General features: G+C 44.4%; 1 protein-coding gene across 4 annotated transcripts in view; it reads right to left on the bottom strand.

Annotated features, from left to right (window-relative positions):
- The window catches only part of KIAA0319 (KIAA0319 ortholog), a 64,110-nt gene extending 41,143 nt beyond the window's left edge, over positions 1 to 22,967 (bottom strand). Inside the window, exons 1-3 of one of the 4 annotated variants that reach the window (XM_040549846.1) lie at positions 22,837 to 22,967; positions 11,086 to 11,247; positions 3,281 to 4,056 (exon numbers count right to left, since the gene is read on the bottom strand). In XM_040549846.1, the coding sequence (XP_040405780.1) occupies positions 3,281 to 4,056; positions 11,086 to 11,134 (825 nt within the window). In that variant the 5' untranslated portion in view covers positions 11,135 to 11,247; positions 22,837 to 22,967. Of the gene's footprint in view, positions 1 to 3,280; positions 4,057 to 11,085; positions 11,248 to 18,536; positions 18,934 to 22,579; positions 22,722 to 22,836 lie in introns of those variants that run through there. The other 3 variants (XM_040549842.1, XM_040549845.1, XM_040549844.1) reach the window with 3 other exon arrangements.
- Positions 22,968 to 23,972: the final 1,005 nt, after the last annotated feature.

The raw sequence follows: 23,972 nt of genomic DNA, 5'->3' as shown, positions 1-23,972 counted from the left end.
CTTTTACAGCCCATGGAAAAGCCCACAGTGGAGCTAAGGAAACATGTTATTAGGAAGAAGCAGTGGCAGAAAAGAGCACAGAAACAATAAGCCACAAAAGGAAAATGCTATGCACTGAGCTCAACCTCCTGTGCTGCTGGTCACCTCACCAAAGGGACTGGACCGTAACATTTAGCAAAAAGAAGGGGACTGGAGACTATAAAGAGGAGAGGTGTCTGGACAGCAGCTGAGCCTAGGAAAGGCCAGGGAACGGTGTTTGCCATAACTGTTTGCCATCTTAGTTTCTCTACAGACATCTGAATTCAAAGGGCGCCCACTTGGGAAACAAGGGCTTCTTGGGCTTTGGCAGTTTCTCAAAACCTTCTACTTCTCCAGCTCCTTAACATTTTTAACACTGCTCTATGTTAACTGAAAACCCTTAAGAGTCATTTCACAAACAGCTTCCCAGTGATATCCTATCAAGCCTCTACAAATTTCATAACAGAGCACTGCCAGACCATCTTCCAACTACAGATCTTATCACAGAATGGCCGAGGTTGGAAGGGACCTCTAATGACCATCTAGTCCAACCCCCCTGACGAGCAGGATCACCTAGAGCACATTGCGGAGGATGGCATCCAGGTGGGTTCTGAATATCTCCAGAGAAGGAGACTCCACAACCTCTCTGGGCAACCTGTTCCTGTGCTCTGTCACCCTCACACTAAAGAAGTGCCTCCTCATATTCAGCCAGAGCCTCCCGTGCTTCAGTTTGTGCCTTTTGGCTTTTATCCTGTTGCTGGGCACAACTGAAAAGAGACTGGCTCCATCCTCTCAACACCCTCCCCTCAGATATTTATACACATTGATGAGGTCTCCCCTCAGTCTACTCTTTTCCAGGCTAAACAGGCTCAGTTCTCTCAGCCTGTCCTCATACAACAGGTGCTCCAGTCCTCTCATCAACTTCGTAGCCCTCCTCTAGACTCGCTCCAGTAGCTCCATGTCCCTCTTGTACAGGGGAGCCCAGACCTGGACACAGCACTCCAGGTGTGGCCTCACCAGGGCTGTGTAGAGGGGGAGGATCACTTCCCTTGACCTGCTGACAACACTTCTGAATGCAGCCCAGGATACCATTGGCCTTCTTGGCCACAAGGCACATTGCTGACTCGTGGCCAGCCTGCCGTCCACCAGGACTCTCAGGTCTCTCTCTGCAAAGCTGCACTCCAGAAGGACAGCCCCCAGCCTGTACAGGTGTTTGGGGTTATTCCTCCCTAGGTGCAGGACCCTGCACTTGCCCTTGTTGAACTTCCTGTTGAACTTCTCATTTTAAGCTCCTGTTCACATAGGCAGTACTTGAAGAAGAAACGAAGCCTTTCTATCCTAGCTGGGATGGCAAAAATCAGAAAAGAAATTTACCAAGAAGGCTGGGCCATGCTATCTTCAGTTTAGAGGAGGTGATCCTTGAAAAGCAATCAGCTTTAATGAACCCCTTTTATCTCCAGGACAGTCTCCCTTGAAATTCTTCCAAGGGGATCACAAAACAGGCTCTCCTGAAGCCTACTGGGCTGTGACCTTGCTTTTTGACTTACTCCCTCACCTCTCAAGAGCCCAAACTCCACCACCACACGGCCATGCCCCTGACCAATCCCTCTGCCTGCAAGGCTGAGGTAAGCAGAGGCCCTCTCCCTGTTGGCTCCTCCATCACCTCTGTACAGAAGTTATCATCAGTGTATTCCAGAAGCTTCCTACATTGTGTCCTGCTCCCTTGCTCTCCCAGCTACCCAGATATTGAGGTCGCTCAAGTCCCTCATTAGGGCCAGGGGCTGTGATTATGAGGGTCCTTCCAACTGTCTGAAGGAAGTCTCATCTGCTTCTTCCTGACCAGGCAGTCTGGAAGAGACATAATAGTCCTGACCCACAGACTCCTGACTAGCTCATTGCCATCCCTAGGCAGAGCTCCTGATGCCTCTCTCTAGCACCTGCTGATAGGGTGCATTGCCTTCCCTGATTATGAGCCAGCTGCAGCAAAACCACAAATCACCATTTGATCAAGAACAGCTGACAAGAACTCTTGAGAAGCTCTTAGAGGTTCCAGTCTCAGCTAGATGTCCTCTACCGGCTGCAGCAGCCCCTCTCATGTTCCTCACAGCACTCCCAGAGCCCTCCCAAGAATCACAGGATATCTAGATCTCAAAGCAGAGTCCAGAAACTGCTGCACCTCTAGGCTGTGATGGCATCCAGCTGTTCACCACGCATACGCTTCTGCCATTTCGGTCATACCCTCCAAGAACCTCAGATATCATGGATTTCAAGCAACTTTCTTGTTTTCATGTCTTTTTCTTCCCTACAACAATGGCAATAAATTGTCATTTTTACAGCAAGAGAGAGGCAGCTGTTGGTTACAAAGCCTGATGGAATTTAAGGCAATCAAGACAACACCACTTAATTTGTACTTTCTCCCCTCAGTTTTGGGGGTGAGTCAAACCCAGAAGATGATGGCTTTACAGCCCATTTCAACTTTCCCACTGATCCCACCCTGTTCTGAAGGAGACAAAGACCCTTTAGAACTGATCTAACCCATTGGCATAAATAGAGAACAAGTGCATGTCTTAGGTATCTAAATTAGGTTTTAAGTACTTAACAGATATTTAACTTGGATTCTTTTGTTGTTGTTGTTTTGTTTCTTATTGACAGACTCAAGGAAAGGATTCTGAGAACAAAAACTTACCCAATTTATCCCACTGTACGTTGTGGTCCAAAAAAAACAGTGTTCCTTCCCTTAAGTACCTTTCCTCTCACATTTTAAAAGCATTATCAAAGTTATTTATTCAGCACTATTAAATCTATAACACCACTAGGCATTTAGTAACATGAAACCTACAGAACATGCTTAATTTTATTGATAGAGGAACTTATGCTTACCGGTCTTGCTCTTTGGATGCTGGTGGGCACTACTATTGCTGAACTTACTACTTGGATTTGGATCAGCAAGTGTCAGAAAGGCAGAATACCAAAACATTTCTATTAAGACAGGTCCAAGCCTACTGTTCTGAGTAATTCCAAGGAAACCCCACAGTATCCTAGAAGCAGCTCTGCTCCTTATCATGACAGAGAAGCGTCCTTCAGCGATTCATGTGCCTATTAAGGCAATCCCTTCCCCTTCAGTCTTTTCTACACTATAACAGGACTGTAAGTCATTTGAATTTTATGGTTACATTATAAAACAATAATCTAATTTGTTTCATCAAAACAATAGCAAAGTGGCCTCACCATACTCTGCCTGCTTCTTGAGGAGCACACATACCTCTTCTTGCAAAGCATCATCAGATTGTGCAAGCAGCTGAACAGCTGCTCTGCTTCCAGATGTCTTCCCAGGTAATGGTGTAATCTCTGTGAGAGAAGACAACCTCTCTATGTAGTGCTGTTCACTAACAGAGCTCACTTCAGAGCTGTTTTTATTCAGAAGGCCTTCCACTTTTACAGCTTCCTCTTCCTTTTCAGCAAAGTCTTCCTGGTTATCTCCATCATCAACCACTGAAGAGTTGAAGCCATTTTCACCTGCCACCATCAGGCCCCAGTCAGCATAATCTGTGCTCTCCTTCTGTTTATGTTTGATGCTCACCTGGAAGGGGTCCTGCTCCAAGTCCTTATAGTCATCTATGTATTCAGGTATCTCCTCAAGGCTGAGATCTTTGCCAAGCAAAGACAGCTCCTTCAGGCTACTCACCTCCTCAGATGGCTCATTCTGGCGTCCCACAGAGTGGACCATGCTTGGGATCACCTGTCCAAATCCCAGTAGCGAGGCTGGCCTCTGAGAAGGCCTCAGCACAAAGATTAGATAGGACTTTACCGTTTCAATTTTTTTAGGTTCACAGTTCTCTTTGTGTTGGCAGTTCACAATGTAACAGCGCCGTTCAAACATCCAGGACAAGTCACAACCTGAGAGGTCACAGCACGCTGTGATGCAGTCAGACACCGACGTAGCATGAGGAACTCGCATAATTTTAGCGGTCTCTAAGTTGGGAGATATTACTGCACCTGCGTACGTGGCTCCTTCTCTGCACTGCTCACAATAGGCACCTGAAACAATAAAACCAGCATGAGGTACAATACTACAACCAAACCATAATATTGCTTTTTATGTCCAAAAAGGGCTTATGACAGGAGACAAGACAGGTAGTACCCAGCTTAAACAAACTCATTTAACTAATGTCACCACTACTTTTCTTTCAGTATGTCCATTTGCAGTAGTATTTGTACTTAGGATTTTTCAGTGTAGGATCTCTATTTTATCAAGTATTTTGTATTTGGAGCAAGCCAATAAAAATGCCAGCATGAAGAGACCAAAGTCATCTGTGGATACTTAAAAACAAGAACAGAGCAGGGAACGGAAAAAAGAAATGAGGTACTACGATACTCCCCATAACACAGGGAGAAAAAATAAATCTTAAAACAAAAACAAGAAGCAGTAACATCTCATTGTTCTTCCATTTGAGTGAGAAGGCAGCTAAGATCTACACTTGAGAAACATCTATCATCTCACTCAAACTTCGCAAAAGGTCTCTCTCACCAACGTAAATGCTGGACTTGATAATAAAACCTCCAGGGGCAGGGAGGGGAATCGAATTCTCAAAATTTTGCTGCTTTAACCATTCACGTGAAATCCCAAGAGCTTGTTCCAGTGCTGAGAATCTTTATACCTTCACTGCAAAGGAAGGAATCTTTCAGTATGACATCCAAATTATTTTCATAGCACAGAGATTACAAGTGCAAAATACTTAAGTATGAATTGACATAACATACATCTCAATCAATATTTGACATTTTTTTCCATGTGTTATGACTGCTGTTCAAAATTCCTCTCCAAAATGCAACTTTAATCTGGTCATGCTTCAAAAAAATGTTTAATAAAACCAACACATTCTTCTCAACATGGTTTTCAACCAGGCTTGCTATCTCAGCCAGTGAAAACATGATGCCACCGCTGTGGAGCTAACACAGCAATGGAAAACAGAGTTTGATTTGCCTGCCTTGTATGTCATTAACAAAGCTGTCAGCTGACTACTGGTGGCAGAAAACTTTTTTAATAATAGTATAGGGCACATAAAAAGACGACAGTTTAATGGATTACAGCTCCTAGGAGACTCAGCAACTCTCCTTCAAATGCAAGCGTACCCAACAACCACACCACAGCTAACCCACTCCTGGGCTGAACTGCAGTACACTCCTCACAACACACTGCCTGTGTCCAGCTACTGGACTACCTGGGGAGCATCATACTGCCTGGGATGAATGCACAGCTTGCAAGACAGATTAATTGCAATGCAAGACACTCACAGGACCACAGACTATTCCAACTGACCTATCACCCTGAAGGACAAGCTGACAGGACAGCCTGCCATTCAACCACTTACTTCTCTCCACTCCGCTCAAACAACATAGCAGAAAATATAGAGAGGGCAAGATTTTATGACGGTTTTGCAGAGCTAGCTATTTGGGATGAGGAGCTGGTTATTTCGGACTTCTGTTTTTTTTTTTTTTTTTTTTTTTTTTTATAAATTCACTTGCAATTAGGTATAGCTGAATAGGAAGCTGACAAAAAGGATGAACAGCTTCAAGTACTGTTTTTCTGACTCTAGCTACTCCTTCACACAGCTGGGAGGCTGATTAGTCTTCTACTTTTCAGATTCAGTGAGAAATCTACTCAAGCAAACAGGAACTTTTAACAACCTAGCCTAACAAACAGATATGAAGCATCTTTATCTGCACCCTGAAGATGCATGATTTGTGCACTTTTTCTTACACGTGCCATAAAGTTATTTCTTCCACATTTCCCTTCACCTCCAAGAACACAAAACCCTGGCAAAGACTGTGAGCTGCCACCACAAATTATTCCTTTAAGTTGACGGGGCACCCAGAAGAGCTCTGGGTTAAAATGCTGGAGCGCCTCCCAGCATGCTGAGGTGCCTCTGTAGTGCCTGTACGCTAATGCATACCGTATGGGGAATAAACAAGAGGAATAAAGAGATCTGCACACAGCTGCAGGGCTATGACCTTATTGGGATCACAGAGATGTGGGGGGACAGCTGCTACAGCTAGAATATTGCAATAGAGGCTCTTTAGGAAGGACAGTCTAGGAGAACAAGGAGGGGGTGTTGCCCTTAATGTAAGTGAGCAGCTGCAGTGTGCGGAGCTCTGCCTGGGGATGGATGAAGAGCTGACTGAGAGCTTGTGGGTTAGCATTAAATAGAGGACTGGGAAAAGTGACCTCACAGCAGTATGGCTGCTACACACCACCTGACCAGGAAGAAATCCTCTGGGTAATGTTTTAATCCCTTCCCTTCTTTACCTCATCATTGAAGGAGAAAGTGACTAACCAATTAAAAGAAATTTGAAAGTTTAATTATTTTTTTGTTCAGAAAAGACTGACCAGAAATTCTTAGAGACAAGACTCACCAACTGGAATAATCCAAACTCTAGCCTTGGGCCAGACTTACGTCCTCACTCAGCCTGATGTCAAGCAAAGCTTCAAATCTCATTCTGCCACTTTCAGATTGATATACCAGCTATGATATTGCAGCCAGCCTCCCACAAAATTTATGGTGTTTCATTATCTGTAGAGAGAAACATGTCCACAACACTCCTAAGATAATGCATGACTTTGAACCTCAATCTCCCAGCCAAGCGTCCTAGACACAGACCTTAGCCATCCCCTTCTTCTCATAAACAAAATGTCAGATCGCCTTTGTTTCATCCTGATGAGAAATGGAAAAAACATTATGATACGTGATTTCTATACAGTGGGAAAATTATTTCCCAGCCAGCTCTAAATTAACTGTAATCCAAATATGAAAGTAATCGGTTTCACCTCTTGCTTCAGCTAGAGCTATACCTAACTGAGATAAATTCTAGCAGTAACTGGGCAAAAGTGGATGAATAAAGGGAGGTTAGATCAGCCTGACACTAGGTGTGTCTATTAATCGTTTTCAGATGGGAAATACAAGATCTACTTCTACCGAACTTCATCTTAACTCTAATATCACATTTCCCTTCCTCTCACTCACAATATCCAGTCTGCAAAGGGCTCAAGTAAAATGTAGCTTGCCATTTCTTATTTAGAGTATTTTCTGAAAGTGACACATGAAATGTCACATAGTGACATTTGTGTCTGCTAAAACACTCCCGTAACAGATAGCAAGGCAATACTGTCCTTTTTTTCCTTCAGTCAGCTGGACTCAGAAATTAAAGCACTCTTCTACTCTGAACAGTACTTGCCAAAAAAGCATCATGCAATTTGGTTGATTATTTCTGAAGTATGCATTCAGGTTACCACCAAAAAGAATGCTTCCATTCTTTATGAGCCCTGAAAGCCTTCTGGTGCCCGGACCGTCAGTAGCCTACAAGTTCTGCAAGCGTCACATGCCTGCAGTAGGTCAGTACTGACATGTCCACAGACCTAGTTAGGCCAGTTGGTTACCTTGCCCACCCCTCAAAAAACAAACAAATAAAACAGCAAACCAAACTAAAAACTAGTCACACTATGGAATATAGCTTCATTTTAAAGGGATTCCTTCCTTTAGTGAAGAAACACTAACATCCTCCTTCAAGCTGCACGCCACCACTCTCATCTGCTTACATGAGCCCTCTGATGTCAAGAGCCCTGAAGGAGCCCAGCTGGTCCTCCATCGCAGCACGCAGGGGACCATCCCTTGGCTGGGCAAGGGGACGAACTACAAAATCTAATGGAGGCTCTCTGCTCTCTTCGGCAGGTTCACAGAAAAACCTAACACTTTGTCCTGGTTTCAGCTGACTTCATTTTCTCCACAGTGGCTGGTGCATGCCACGTTTTGGATTTAGGAGAAGAATAACATTGATAACACGCTGGTGGTTAAGTTGTTGCAGAGCAGTGCTTACACTAAGCCAAAGACTTCCCAGTTTCTCATACTGCCCTGCCAGTGAGAAGGCTGGGGGTACACAAGTAGCTGGGAGGGGACACAGACTGTCTTGGCCTCAACCCAAGAGTTCTCACACTTTCACCTTTCTGACTCTCTTCTCCACCCACCTACGGAGAATGAGCAAGCAGCTCTGTGGTACTTAGCTGCCTGCTGGGGTTAAACCACAACCAAGAGGCATGGTGCACTAAAATCTGTATGACACTAACACCTATTGCCACACGCAGCTTAAGCCTCCCAAGAAGCATTAGTCAAGGTCACTGGTACATATCAGGATTCATTAGGTGATCTGCCTACTGTTCTAGTTTTGCTTTTCATCAAAACCAAATCGAACATTAGCCAAAAACCATCACACACAAAATAAACAAATAAATGCCATCTAAATAAGAGAGCCCCCTGCTCGTGCAGGGACACCTAGCACAGGTTGCCCGGGACCGTGTTCAGACGGCTTTTGAAGACCTCCAAGGAGGGAGACTCCACTATCTCTCTGGGCAACCTGAGCCATCGTCCATACAATGTTTCCTGATATTCAGACAGAGCCTCCCATGTTCCAGGTTGTACCAATTGCCTCGTCCTGGCACTGGGCACCACTAAGAAGTACTGGTTCTGTCCTTTTTGCACCCTCCTTTCAGGTATTCACATTGATAAGATAGCCCTGAGCCTTCTCTTTTCTAGGCTGAACAGTCCCAGCTCTTTCAGCCTTTCCTTGTAGGAGAGATGCTCCACCTTCACCATCTTTGTGGCCCTTCATTGGGCTTTCTCCAGTATTTCCACATTTCTTGTACTGAGTAGACCACATTAATTCCTTTTGACAAACTGAAGTGTATTATTCAATATAATGATCCTTATGGGTCCCTTCCAACTCGGGATATTCTATGATTCTATGATATCTCTCCGAAGATATTCACTAATAAGCCTGTTTCTCTGTTCTTTCTCAACGATGCAATGTTAAACCTTTCTTCTATTAAATCTGCCTTCTTGTTATCTGGGTTAAAACAAGTGGTAAAAAAAATCCATCTGTTCCATTTTTTTATACCAAGTATGTCTTAAAAGATTCCTCTTTTCTTCCTGCATTTCTCCTTCCACCTGCTCCTCTTATTTATTTTAGGGGAAAGAAAAAGTCTTCAGAGGCACAAGCTCATGTGCAGAAAAATCTGCAGAACAAACATCTAGCAGCTTCTTAAGCCTGAGACAACTCACATTTTAGATTGCACACAAAAAGAAGTCCCTTAGATGTAACAAAGGTGAGCATCTACTGACAAATTTCAGCAAACATATCCTGGAAATCAGTGAGTACGTTCCAACTCAGAGTTGATCTTAATTGGAGGGAAAATGCCAGCAAATTATTGAGATGTAAATAAATGGAGGGATGATACTACAATATTAGCCTTTAAACACTGTGTGCTTGTACCCGATACTGCGAGAAGCTTAGAATACAGCCAGCAGTCTGAGCGTAATGGTCTTGGTCTCAGATAAATCAAGAGAAGGCAGCAAAATTGCAACTAAAGAATGAGAACGATACTTTCCATGTGCACAAGGAGGATATGCTAACAATTAACATTTTTGAAATCCTAAAACTGTGACATTCTTAACAGCCAGAATTCAGCATTTACTGCACATTACCACCTTCTACTGAAGGTTGTGTGTGGGGTGGGATTTTTGTTGTTGGGTTGGTGTTTTTTTTTTTTTTTCCCCCTCCTCCTCAAGATACTGGCATGGACACTACAGCAGATACTCAGTATCTCACAGTAGATTTATTTTTTTATTTACAAAGGATATACTTATTGTTTAGTACAAACGAACATAAAAACCCACTCAGTTCCATGTTCTGCTAAAAAACTTGGCAGGGTAAGATCCTCAGGGCAATCCTAATGACTACTCCAAAACAGCTACCAGCATACCTGTAGTTAATGCCTATCCCCCAACCCACCATTTCCAAATTCAACAATCAATTTAAGCCTAAGCACATACGCAAGGCTCAGCCTCGTTAAAGAGCCAATTCTTTTTATATTACAGGATAGGTAAGCCAGATACCTGAATAACATTTTCTTAATTCCTGCTAATATAGATACTGCTTTGTGGCCCTCCTTTGGACTTGTTTTAAGAGGTCCACGCCCTTCTTGTGCTGGGGACCCCAGAGCTGAACACAGTACATGGGGTCTCAGGAGAACAGAGCAGAGGGGAAGAATCACCTCCCTTTACGTGCTAGATACACTTCTTTTGATGCAGCCCAGGATATGGTTGGTTTCCCAGGCTGCAAATGCACGTTACCAGCTCGCGTTGAGCTTCTCATCAGCCAGCACCCCAGGTCCTTCTCCTCAGGGCTGCTTTCAAACCACTCATCATTCAGCCTCTATTCACATTTGGGATTGCACCAACACAGGTGCAGGACACTTGGCCCTGTTGAACTTTGTGAGATTCACGTGGGTCCACCTCTCAAGCCTGTCAGTGTCCCTCTTTATGGTCTCCCTTCCCTCCAGTGTGTCAACTGCACAACTCAGCCTGGTGTTGTCCATGAACCTGCTGAGGGTGCACTGTCCACGTCACCAACAAAGATGTTAAGCAATACTGGTCCCAATACAAACCCCTGTGGGACACCACTCATCACTGGTCTTCACCAGGACATCATGTCAATCATTCTTCATCTGATTATGGAAATAATTTCTGTATTTCTGTGGCTGAAGCAGAAACCTACGTGACTTTCTTGTGGTCTTTAAAAGGAAATACACATCTGAAGAGGGAATGAAGAGGTAGAAAATGTGAGCAAATGCATCTCTGCTTCTCACATGTCAACCATCCTATGATACTTCAGAGCAAAAAAGGCAGCTTAGTCCACAAACAATTCATTGATGCTAAACTGCTGTCCTGCAAGAGAAAGAGAAGGAAAACTCCTCTTCCTCTATTCCCTCTTGCCCCATACATCTCCTCTGAAACAGCCACATTGAAATTATCTCCAAACAGCCACTCAAAAAAAAATGCATTGCTCCTTTGCAACTAACTGCCAGTTATGAAGCTGTACCTTATGAGAACTCAGAGGAGCCACAAGATTTCCCAGCTCTTGTCTTATTCATATTTCATTCACTCCAGCATTCACACTCCAGGAGCATTTGCTTCACTCATTCTGCATGACTCAGATACACAAGAAGTAAACTCCTACCTGTTATTGCCCATAGTAACAGGCAGAGAACACCAAGTCCAAATGCCATGCTGCACCCAGAGGGCAGTGACAACTGCTTTTCCAACCAGCTGCGTGGAAATTATAGGACTTGATGTCGGTTTCCTCTAATATTGTTTAATACCCTGCTGTGGCCATGAAGCACTGCAACAGACAGCACAGGAAGAAACAGGTCAGATGTAAGCATCAATTAGAATGTCACAGTAAAAGCAAACAGACAGGTTAAACACAGGCTTCATTATTACTTCCTGACTTGACTGACGACATAGTAGATTAGGCAAGGTGAAGATGCAGAACAAATTACCTACCTGGAAGTCTCATTCTCTGGAGATACAGAAATGTTCGAGACAGATTGGTACTTGGTCTCCTGTACTTCCAAATCCACAAATGCTACGGGTGAACTTATCCAGACCCTGGTTTTGGCGAGGCTTTAAATGGAAACTGACAGGGATTCCTAACTAAGCCATCATGGACAGTATCAACCACACTAAAAATCCATCAAGTGTTAAATCAGTTCTCAAGGCAGCATTCAAGCTATTCCCTCCCAGCTACCAAGGTAATACAAGCAGACACCTCTCCAGAGTTTCTAAGCTGACATTCCCTGCCAGGATACTAAGTTCTCCATATAAGACAGCCAAAGCAACAAATAGGTCTACGAAGGAATGAGCAATTCAAATCCACATTATTCATCCAAGGGAAAAAAAAAAAAGTTACTTTAGCCAAACTTACAACTCCTTCCATACAAACAATCCTAAACAGATCCAAAAAACCATCTTTGTAAAGGAAAACATGAGCGGTGTTTTAATTAGAGAATAGTTCTTCTCAAAGCAGAGCATTCCAGTCAATTCCCTTTGATGTTCATTAAGTGACTTGGTAAAGACAGTGACATTTAAATCTCAGCTACCTGTATGACAGAAATGCTGCTAACTGGCTGCTTTTGGCAAGTTCCTTAGAACATGTCCTTTCATATTTTTAGTTTAAAACCATTCCTGCCTTGTCCTGTCATTATCTGTCCAAGTAAAAAGTTGAAAAGTTGTTCTCTACATTTTTTATAAGCCCCATTTAACTACTGAAAAGCTGCAATAAGGTTACCCCAGAGCTTTCTCTTCTCCAAGCTGAACAGCCCCAGCTCTCTCAGCCTTTCTTCACAGGAGAGGTGCTCCAGCCCTCTGAGCATCTTTGTGGCCCTCCTCTGGACCCACTCTAACAGCCCCACAACCTTCTTGGGCTGGGGGCCCCAGACCTGGATGCAGCACTCCAAGTGGGGCCTCACAAGGGCAGAGCAGAGGGGCACAATCACCTCCCTCACCCTGCTGGCCACTCCTCTGTTGATGCAGCTCAGGACACAGTTGGCCTTCTGGGCTGCAAGTGTGCACTGCTGGCTCATATCGAGCTTTTTGTCTACCAGCCCTCCTCCCCCACCCCCCCCCCCAAGTCCTTATCTTCAGGGCTGCTCTCAGTGAGTTCTTCTCCCAGTCTGTTCTCCTATCTAGGACTGCCCTGACCCAGGTGCAGCACCTTGCACTTGGGCTTGTTGCGTTCACACAGGCCCACTTCTCAAGCTTGTCCAGGTCCCTTTGAACGGCATCCCTTTCTCCTGTTGTATTAACCACACCACTCAGCTTGGTGTCATGTACAAACCTGCTGAGGGTGCACTTGATCCCACTGTCTATGTCATTTACAAAGACATTAAACAGCACCGGTCCCAAGACAGACCCCTGAGAGACACCACTCCTCACTGGCCTCCACCTGGACACGGAGCCATTGACCACCTCTTTATGGGTGCGACCTTCAAGCTAATTCCTTATCCACTGAATGGTCCACCCATCAAATCCATCTCTCTCAAATGTAGAGATCAGGATGTCACGTGGGACAGTGTCAAAGGCCTTACAGATGTCCAGGTAGATGACATTTCCTCTTGGCCGGCTGTCTTGGATCACCTCCTTGTTCTGCACGTGCCTCAACACTGCTTCCAGGAGGATCTGTTCCATGATCTTCCCCATCACAGAGGTGAGGCTCACTGCTCTGTAGTTCTCTGGGTCCTGCTTTCAACCCTTTTTAAAATGGGAGTAACGTTTCCCTTTTTCCAGTCACCACTGACTTCTCCTGACTGTCAGGGCTTTTCAAAAATGATGGAGAGAGGCTTGGCAACTCCATCAGCCAGTTCCCTCAGGACCCTGGGATGCATGGCATCAGGCCCCACAGCCTTGTATCTGTTCAGTTTCATCAGGTGGTCTCAATCGTGCCCTTGCTTACAGCAGGAGGGATTCTTTTTTCCCCCAGCCCTTTCCTAGAGGCTCAGGGACTTGAGAGATGTGGAAAGCCTGACGGTCAGTGAGGACTGTGGCAAAGAACTTGGTGAGTACCTCAGTCTTTTCTGTGTCTGTTGTTACCAGTTCACCCTTCTCATCCCTCAGAGGGGGGTATACTCTCCTTGGCCTTTCTTTTCTGGCCAACGTACCTAGAAAATCCCTTCTTGTTATTTTTTGCACCTCTTGCCGAGGTCAGTTCCATTCATGCCTTGGCTTTCCTGATCCTATCCCTGAACATCCAGACAGCATCCCTACATGAACATGCAGACAGCATCCCTGTACTCTTCCCGGGCCACAAGCCCCTGCTTCCACTGCCTGTGCATTTCTCTCTCACACCTAAGTTTGTACAGCAGGTCCTTGCTCAGCCATACCAGTTTCCTGCCTTCCCTGCTTTCTTTCTTACACACGGAGATGGAGAGATCTTGTGCTCTAAGAAAGGCTGCACCTTAGAAAGATCACCAGGATTCTGCCAGGTACCAATTCCTTGACACAAACTCTTCAGCAACAGGGCCATTTTTTTTTTTTTTGCAGTCTCTCATTTCCCAATTGCTCTTGTGTCCTTCCATGGTTATCTGTTTTCATAACAGACAAAAAAAGCCCCATAGTACCGTGGCAGCCTCTGGACCCAGTAATCGGGGAGCGGCCTCATCAGCACTGAGGAGAGACTAAGGATCACCTACCTCAAACTGCTGGCAGCACTCTGCCTAATGCAACCCAGAATACCATTAGCCTTTTTGGCAGCAAGGGCACACGTGGCCAGCTTAGTGTCCACAAGGACCCACAAGTCCTTTCCTGCATAGCTGCCTTCCAGCTGGGGAGCTCCCCGTGGGTACTGATGCCTGGTGTTGTTCCTCCCCTGAACTTTGCGTTTCCCCTTGTTGGCCAAGCCAGTCCTTTCATCACAGCAGCTCATCACGCTGGTCGGGCATGGCTTCCCCTTGGTAAATCTATGCTGACTGCTCCTGATGACTTTCTCGTTGATCATGTGCCTGGAAATGCTTTCCAATTTTAGCTGCCCCACCACCTTCCCATAGGCTCCAGGTGAGGCTGACAAGCCTGAGGTTCCCCAGGTTCCCCCTCCTTGCCCTTTTTGAAGACAAGAGTAACAGTTGCTTTCCTCCACTCCTTGGGAACTTCTCTCAATCCCCACGATCAAAGATTTGCAATTTGCAGAAGAGCTTATTCCTGAAACTCGAGGTGTCTGAGGTAGCGGGCATTTGCTGTAACCTTCACTTAGTCCCAGAAGCAGCCAAATGGACCAGATGGGTAAGACAGATTTTTGGTCCTTGAGACTACAGAAAAATGCACCAGGCTCGGAAACAAAACATCAGAAGGGCAAATTTAACACTGATCAGAAGGCAGAAGAATTTTGCTTATTTTACAACCTTTTTTCCTAAGTAAGGCAAACTTTACTGCCACACTGCCACTAAAAGGAGACAAGTAGTGGTTTCTATATCCTGGAAGGGGGGACTGAGGAGTCCACGTAACTTCTAGCAACACTAAAAGAAACCATGAACTCCAAGTGGGGCCAGCCCAAGGCACAGGTTATATCACTCCTCCGAAGGAGCAAGTATACCATCCCTCTATCCTTAGCTAACACAGATTTCAAACAAAGGGGAGAAGCTTTGCTTTATGAACACCGCTCTGCATGTTCTGTATGTCCTCTGCTACCTGGTTCACACACACACGAAAAGGTATTTGTAGGAGCTGAAATACTGGATACCTTTTTCTAATGCCAGTTATCTAGATTTTTGCAACATCCCTTGCCTTGGTTCAGAAACATAAGTACTTGTAAAAAAACCCGAACGTATATATACACATGTATGTGTGTATATATATATATATATACACACATACAGTTTGTATTAATAAAAGTTACCAAAGCAGCAAAATGCCAGGCTTTGGACTGCACACTCAATCCTTACAGTATTCACAGCACGAGGATACTCTGTATGCACAAAAGCAGTGTCTTCCATGCTGCTTTGTGGCAACACATCTATTTGTGTTTAATTCGTACATAATGAAGGAGCTTCCACTCACTGCAAAACCAGTTTATGTTTCCCAGTATTATGATCGCGCTCAAACACAAAGCACACATACCCATAATTCAGCGCATAGCTTCTGACCCAGAGAGAGAACAACCACCAGAAACCAAATGCTTTCTTCAACAGTTAAGACAGTAAACACTCAGAATTTCAAGAGCTTGCATGTATATGTGTAATGCTTTTCTTATCTTCCTCATCATACCATTCTGTTCCCAAGTGCACGCTTCAGCACACAAATGAGACATTAAAAATCACATAGAAGGCCAGTCATGAGATTCCAACAGTTAAAAGTAAGTAAGGCCATGAGATAGATTCTCCAGCTGAATCTGTCCTTCACTCATATAACAAAGAATTACTTCTGTTTTGCTACAAGCAGACAGATAACGCTGCTGTTACTGACGTTGGATTTTCTTGGCTCTTGAAGATTCAAGACTGATAGACACTTTTAGGTGGTTGAGGGATGGCAGCCTTGAGCCCACAGACAGTTAAAAATAACTGTATGCATATACACACATGCATACATACACATTATATATATACACATATTTATATATTGCCTTACTCTGAGCATTTGGCTCTGTTCTAGCCAACAGAAAGGAGATTCTGAACTGATCCCTCAAGACAAGTGTTTTGATTTTATGATGTTTTAAACATCTGTGGTTGCTGATCAGGACCATGATGTCATTTGTTAGATAACACATGAAGTACAACTTTCTAAGGGAAAAGAACTGCCCTTTCCCCTAGGGGATGTTCCTCCTCCACCCCAAATCTCACTGTGCATTTTGTTTTACCTGGGTTTCAATGCAGATCCAACTCATTTGCTCAGAGAGAAAAGGGTCAGCCAAGCAGAACTACCTTGCCACCTTTTACATGTAATTAGTCCACAGCTACAACAGTAAGAACACAGATGGACTGCATTACCTGTATTTGGAAATACATTCAAGTCCTAGAGCTGCAGAACAGCAAATGGTGTAAGGCAGTATCCTGCTGTCCTACTAGCTAAGGAAATCAGAGATAGGAACAAGTGGTGCCTTTGAGTAGCCAGTGAGCAATGCTAGCCAGCTGATGCCTCCAAGAGAGTGAGGGCTATATGAACACTGGGCACAGTGACACTAATGGTGGTGGGAAAGGCAAGCAGGGGCTTCTCACCTCCTTGCCCTTCTGGTCAATAGCACAGCTTGGCAACAGGACGAAAGAAATGCTGAAACAGTATCTGAAATCTCAAGCTACAGTTAAAGAAAAAAAAAAAACCACATTATTTTTGATGGACAGCATCCCTCATATAAATCAGGATGGCAGAGTAAATGAACACATTACCACTTAGTCTGACCTGCACCAAATGGAAGTGTCTTTATATATTCTGCTTCATGGAAACATTAACATATATAAGACAATTCTTTAGGAAACCTAACACCCACGGAAGAATTCGTACCAGTTATTTCATCAGTTATCACACCCGCATTAATACCTGAGCCAGTAAAGTAATAGATGAGTATTGGTATTGTATTAATGTTGCAGAAGGGCAAAAAAGAATATCTCATGACATTAGCATTTGTCCCTAGCATCACAGAAAAAAAACTCAGGATGCTTGCAGACAGCAGGAATTCTAGTATTAAAGCTACTACATTAACGCACGTCAACAAAACAGGCACATCCAAATAAAGGGGACAATATTCAAGCTTTTCAACAGATGTGGAAGGTATGACAGAATCATTACTACTTATGACCTGTGCAAAATCACTTTCTTCTCATACAACTTCCTCTCATTATGTACCTATACTTGAAAACACAGAACCAGGACCACCACTGGGAAGTTCGTTATTGCAGCTATGGGATATAGCTGCAATTGTCAACATCTCTGCTTTATTCAGAGGGGCTCCCATAGGTCTTATTGGAGGCTGACACCTAGATCGATATTATGGCCCAACTCTAAATCAATTCTCTGGGTCAAGTTTAAGACACAAATAGCAAGGTAATGGTGATAAAACAACTAAATGAAGAAATGAAAATATCCTGCCGTGTTACACTGGTGGACTGTGTGACCCATTACTTCCCCTGACACCCACAGCTCTGTCAACTGGTAAAGGATACCAAATGGACAAATAGCAACAAAAGGCAGTGCTCTGTAGGAAGAATAATTTTATTCTAATAGATTTATACAGCCTTTATTACAATTGCTGTGGAGACAGCAAACAGTGGAATTCCTAAAGATGAGATGCTTAGCAGTGTTATATCGTGTCAAGAATTATATGCATGGAAGAAAAAAAAAAACACCAAAAAATGATGGAACTGCTCTGAAGAGAAACTGAAGTGCCATTGTCAGTATCAGGATTTATACCATATTATGGCATAAAATAATAACAAACAGAAAAAGTCTGAATCATTCAGGATTGTTAGTGCGCAATTTGCATTACAGATATTTGTAAAGCCTTGAGGTCAGCCAGACCAGCAGGAAAGGGGCACCCACAGATCAAAAGCTCCTGTCAGCAGAGGTTAGTAGCACAGATGGACAACCCTAGACATCTCAGAACTCTGCACTCCCCACTGGCAAGACAGGGAAATATCTATTCTCCAAAGAGAGATATTAGAGTGAGGAAAACTAATGGATAATTCCTCCAAAACAATATACTTTGGATTCCATACACATTTAGTTCTCACCAGAACAGGGCCTCATGTATCAGTTCTCTTTGTTATCATCAAATACGTACTCTGCCAAGAAAATGAAATGAGTCCTGGAAAGGGAAAACTTGAAGGAAGATGGTATCTTGTTCCATGCACTGCCCTGGGGCAAGACAAAGCATCGTTAAATCCTCCTTTGGATTTCTGTCTAACCTGTTCCTGAGCCTGCCCTGAAAGGTATTTCAGAATTTCTTTAAGTATCTTCCTCCATTGCTTAACTATTTTTACAGCAGGGAAACAGACCACAAAACAACTATCCCACTGCTGTACATAACATCACTTCTGAATTTTGGAAAAAGTGAGAGAAACTTAGCAGACTTCCTGCAAGGAGGAGACATACACAGGCAGAAAAGGTGGTATGAATCTTTTTCAAGCTTGCACAGCTTAAAGTTGTTACTGTCTGACAGCTGATTGAAGGTCTGGGTGATGACACCGTGTGGTCTCAGTCCAATTCCAAGCAGAAGTATATCTTTTGCTTTTTGTCGTAGAGAAAGTTAGCTGCACCGCAGGGTCCAACTCGATGTGGAGACATCCTTTTGTGGCAGAAGTAACATTTCAGGCAAGGGTTAATAATTCCAAGGAAATGTGAGTGAACTCTAAGGAGGCTTAGAAGAAAGATACTCATTCAGATAGTTTTAGATGGACCAACTGATCAGATAAGCGCACAGAACAGAAGAACTATTTTGCACCTGTTCAAGGTCAAAAATGATTGTATTAGTCATCTATTAAAACCAGAACAAAAGATTAGCTATAGCATCAAGTTGAAGCTAACAGTATTTTTTTTCCTACTCAGACTACCAACCCTCAACTATAAATAAAAAGGAGATATTTGTTGGTTCAAATCATCACTGTTGTACTGCAGTTCTTAGGATTTTCATAAATTAAGTGCCTGAACTATAGCAATCACTGAAAAATTTCAACCTACAGTAGAAAAAAATAAGTTTCTAACTCTCATTGCTGCAGAGAAAATTTTACAATTTGAAAATATAAGAGTTACAGTTTAACATTAAAAAGTTTAAACACTGGCACTTTTTTTTTCTTCTTTTTTTTTTTTTTTTTAAAGAACTTCAAGAGACAAAGTCATGGCCCCACCTAAGTCAGTATCAGAATTTAGGAGTTCTCAGGACACTTGAACCATTGTAGATATTACGTAGCAGAATTACCATCTAATACTTAAAAATCAACTTTTCTTGTAACATCACCTCTACCTAGCTATTATCATCAAAGCTAGCATTTGCAGACCTGGAGGACCCGAGTTTGTAAACACACTGCATGAGAACCCTGGACACTGATCTCAGAAGTGCTGAGCACAGAAAACATTAATGGTGAGCAAATGAAACTGCAAACAAACAAACGAAAAAAAGCTCACATATTGTGTCTTGGGTACAACAGTATACAACCAGAAAAGCCAAGATCTCGAAGGTGAATTATATAAACACTCTCTCCAATTGTGTCCTCCTCTTTTACTGCTTTCAAAAAAAGACTTAATACAGTTGGATGCTGTACATCCACTTCTAGGTTTGAAAGCTTGTATGCTGATACAAGACCAAAGGAGCAAGTAGTTTGTTTTCTTAGACAAGAAAAGAAGGATAAAAAAGTTTTTGCTCACATGACCATACTAATTTTTACACCGATTGTTAGCCTTCGTCTTTAAAAAAAAAAAGAAAAAAAAAACCAAAGAAACAACAACAGCAACAAAAAAAGAAAACACACACACACAAAAACCCAACCCCTACAGCCATTGAACAGATTTCAATTTAAGAACAGTTACCAGCGGGTAATTAACTTCCTACCACTTCTGTAAAAGCAGCCAAGCCACAAGAGGCAGAACTACTATTTGAACTTCTACAGGCCAGCCCCCCCCCCCAAATATGCCACCCAGCATCAATAATTGAAAATGGCACTCCTGTGACACCGTCAATGCACTGTGTAGAAAAGGGGGGCTTCATGCAAAAATATAGAGGAATACGCAAAGATAATGGAAAAAAAAAAAAAAAACTCTTAGATTTCAGTTTAAAAGCCAGTTGACCTCAAGATAAAAATTCACAGAAAGCTTCTTTAACCATGCCGTTTAGAAAACTACTTGCTTGCTATAAACTGATAAAGCAAGCAGGCACGTGCACATACCACCACCACCCCTACTGAGAGGGCAATCTCTGCAGCCCCATTTTAGATGACTGAGCACTTTTTTTTTTAATCCATCTATATTTAACCTGTGGAACACCTTATAACATGCAGAGGAGTTAAATTGTATAGAGAACAGATTTCCTTTTTTTTCCAGGAAAAGGTATTAGGACTAAACAATCACTAAAACATCTCCTCAACAAAGTTAATTAGCTGAAAACTGAACACTAAGTCAACCACGTTCATGCTACCTCCAGCTGGACTGACTAAATTCATATCTGCTCATTGCAAAGTCACATCATCCTGAAATATACTCAAGTTAGACCCTGATATTGGTCAGAAAGAGATGAGACATTTAAATGGAAAAAACTGTATCTACAGTTATATTAGATTATAAATTTGTACAGAAAGACAGTTTGTGACAGAAATTGAAAGCTAACTGCTTTATAATAGGAAGAATTTCTCCCCAGGGGTACAATATCCATTACTATGGCTCTGTACTTCCTCTGCAGTACTGAAATTGCAGATTGTTGGATGTACAGCACTTGATCACAGACCTGCCTCTAATTGCTGAATCCTACTACAGATATACATTTAGTAGCATTACCAAAACTGGCAAACAAAGCATCACCACTTTTCTTTAAAATACATATAACCTAAGTCCATGTTATAAATATGTGAAGAAGCCCACGCAATTATTCAACTGGAAAGGGTCTGAAGTTCTCCATCTGAAACAGACACTGTGTGTGCACGTGCAAAGGAAGGGAAGCCAATTCTATATGAACCATTCCTCATGGACATTGCACTAGCAATGGTTCAGAAGGTTCAGAAACCTGCACGTGGGAACTCCCCCAACTCTACACTGCTGAGATTAGTGTTTATGAAGTGCACTTCTATCCCTCCATCACAATACTCCCTGTAGGTGGAGGAAAACTAGCCTGGGCAGGCAAGCATCCCCAGAGCAGTCTCCTCCACAGGCCATGACCTTAACTCCAGTGAGCCTCAACAGTGTAAAATCCAGGCCACACTGCCTCTTCCATTGCACAGTGCTTAAGGGAAAAACACCTGCCTATGAATCTTACACACACATACCTGCACCACTCAGACACACAGTTTGATGTGCGACATGCTGAACAGCTCAACCCCCACCATCTAAGTTACCAAAACAAATAGGGACAGGATCACCTATTAACTTTGTAATGTACCAGCTTTTTAAGGATGTAGATTTGGCTTAAGACAAAGCCTAATTGTGAAATAACAGCTGCAATAGTAAACCCTGCAAAACACGAGTGGGTAATTAAACAAAGCAAACGTATTACAATTGTGTGGCCGAGGATCAGGCTCCTGCTATAAAACACTGTAAGGACAAAGGCATACAGAACCTAACCTGAAGAGTTTAAAAGCCAGTATCCTTTATCAATACCAGTATTTTGTCACATAGTCAGTATGAGGCACATGGGAGTACTCCTACAGCACAAACAGATTAGGGAGGACCACAGTGGAAAGCAACGCGTGTTTCATTTTCATCCCTCACCTATCTGACTAGCTCATTGGTTATCTGTTTAAATGACGCAGTCCTGAAGGGGGTCAGAGGAATGATTGGATTATTTTCTGTATTTGTAAATAAATCGTAACATAGATAGCTCCCAAAATTACCGTAACAATTGTGACAGTATTTTCTTCTGTTTAAGCTCTGCTCTACTGCTCCTAACGCACTGACAAAGCATTTCACATATTAAACATTAGCATCATGTTCCCCAGCCACACATAAATACTCGTTTAGGCTGTAACACACATGTTGACAGAAGATGGGATAATAACTTGACGTAAGTAATATCCTCATATCCTTCAGATATCTATATCCAAATAAACACACGAGGACAATGTAAAGTTATGATTTCTGAGCTCAGATAGAGCTACACATGCACACACACACATACGTATATAACGTCCGCAAATGAAATCAGCACATACACATCCCTCTCATGCAGCCCACGGCTGTTTCTTCCCACACTCCCGGCCTAACAGGTTGCACACACACGACACACACACACACGCTTTGCCTCGGGTGCTGGCGGCGGGAGGGCGAGGCACGAGCTCCCTGACGGCCGGGTTACCCCTCGCGCTGTCCCGCTGGGGCTCCGGCACGGCGCTCGCCCACCGCAGTGCCCGGACCCGACCTCCCGAGGGCCCTTCACGCCGGCTGGGTGTCCCGTTGGCCCGGCGGGGAGCAGGGACCAGCCGCCCGGCAGGGAGATGGGCAGCGCCGCGGCTCCTTTCCGCCGTTCGGGCGCGGAGGCCGCGGCTGCGACCTACCTGGCAGCGGGGCCTCCGCGGCCCCGTCCCTGCCGCGGGTGCGCGGCCCCGCGGCTGGAGGCGGCGCTGACGGGCCGGGGCGGTGCGGGGCGGTGTGGTACGAGCCGGCGGTGCGGTGCCGTGCTGCCCGCCCCCCGCTGCCGGCTCTGGAGCGGGCGCGGCGCCTCGCACAGCCCGGCTCTCCGCGCAGGGTGGCCGCGCAGAGCCCTCCCCGCGCCATCCCCACGCGGAGGCTGCCGAGCTGGGAGGAACCTCACCTGCGGGCGGCGGGGGATGCGGGGCTAGTCCCGCTCCGTGCCCAGAGGGAGCGCGGGCCTTGCCTCCCGCTGCCGAGAGGGAGAGGCGCCGCGCCTCCATTTTGGGGAGGGGGCGCAGGGGCAGCAAATGGCGCCGCCAGCCGGCAGGGCTGGGAGCGCGAAATGGCGCTCTGGGGTCTGAGCCTCGGCCCCCGCAGCACGAGCCGGCTGCGGCGAGCTGCAGCGTCTCACAGCAAGGTGGCCCTGAGAGGGATTTTAATCTCGGTGCTGCTGCAGGAGATAAAGCACCAGCAGGTCTTAGGAATCAGTTGACTGGAAGCTGGCAAATGTTGCCCCAGTTTTCAAGAAAGAAAAGAAAGAAGACCCTGGTAATTACAGGATCCTCAGTCTCACTTCAGTGCTTGGAAAAATTATGGCGAAGATTATTCTGGGAGTTACTGAAGAACACTTGAAAGACAACACAGTCATTGGGCATATTCAACATGGGTTCATGAGAGGAAAGGCCTGTTTAACACACTTTGTTTCCTTGTGTGACAAGGTTACCCACCTAGCTGACCAAAGGAAGACAGTTGATGTAATCTTTCTGGATTTCAGCAAATTTTTCAATACTGTTTCTTACAGTATTCTTCTGGACAAAAGTTCCAGCATATGGCTAGACAAACACATGGAATGATGGGTGAACAACCAACTGATGGGTCAGGCTCAAAGGGTTGTATTAGGCTGGCAGCCAGCCACTAGTGGGGTTCCTCAGGGCTCCATTTTAGAGCCAGTTCTCTTTAATGTTTTCATAAATGACCTGGACCCAGGACTCAAATGCATACTAAGTTTGCAGATGATACTAAATTAGGAGGAGTGAGCTGCTACTCCTTCGAGGGTAGAGAGGCCTTGCAGAGAGATCTTGACAAACTAGAGGGCTGAGCAATCACCTACTGCATGACATTTAACAAGAGCAAGGGCCAGATTCTGCACCTGGAATGGGGCAACCCTTGATATACGTACAGACCAGGGGACAAGAGAGTGGAGAGCAGCCCCGTGGAAAGGGATCTGTGGTTGATGGCAAGGTGAATATGAGTCAGCAGTATGCTCTGGCAGCCAAAAAGGCCAGCTGTGTCCTGGGGTGCATTGGGCCCAGCATT

This window comes from Cygnus olor, chromosome 2 (assembly GCF_009769625.2).
Source record: "Cygnus olor isolate bCygOlo1 chromosome 2, bCygOlo1.pri.v2, whole genome shotgun sequence".
Classification (NCBI taxonomy): domain Eukaryota; kingdom Metazoa; phylum Chordata; class Aves; order Anseriformes; family Anatidae; genus Cygnus; species Cygnus olor.
The sequence above is the reverse complement of the archived record's forward strand: the minus strand, read 5'-3'. Positions and strand labels throughout refer to the sequence as shown.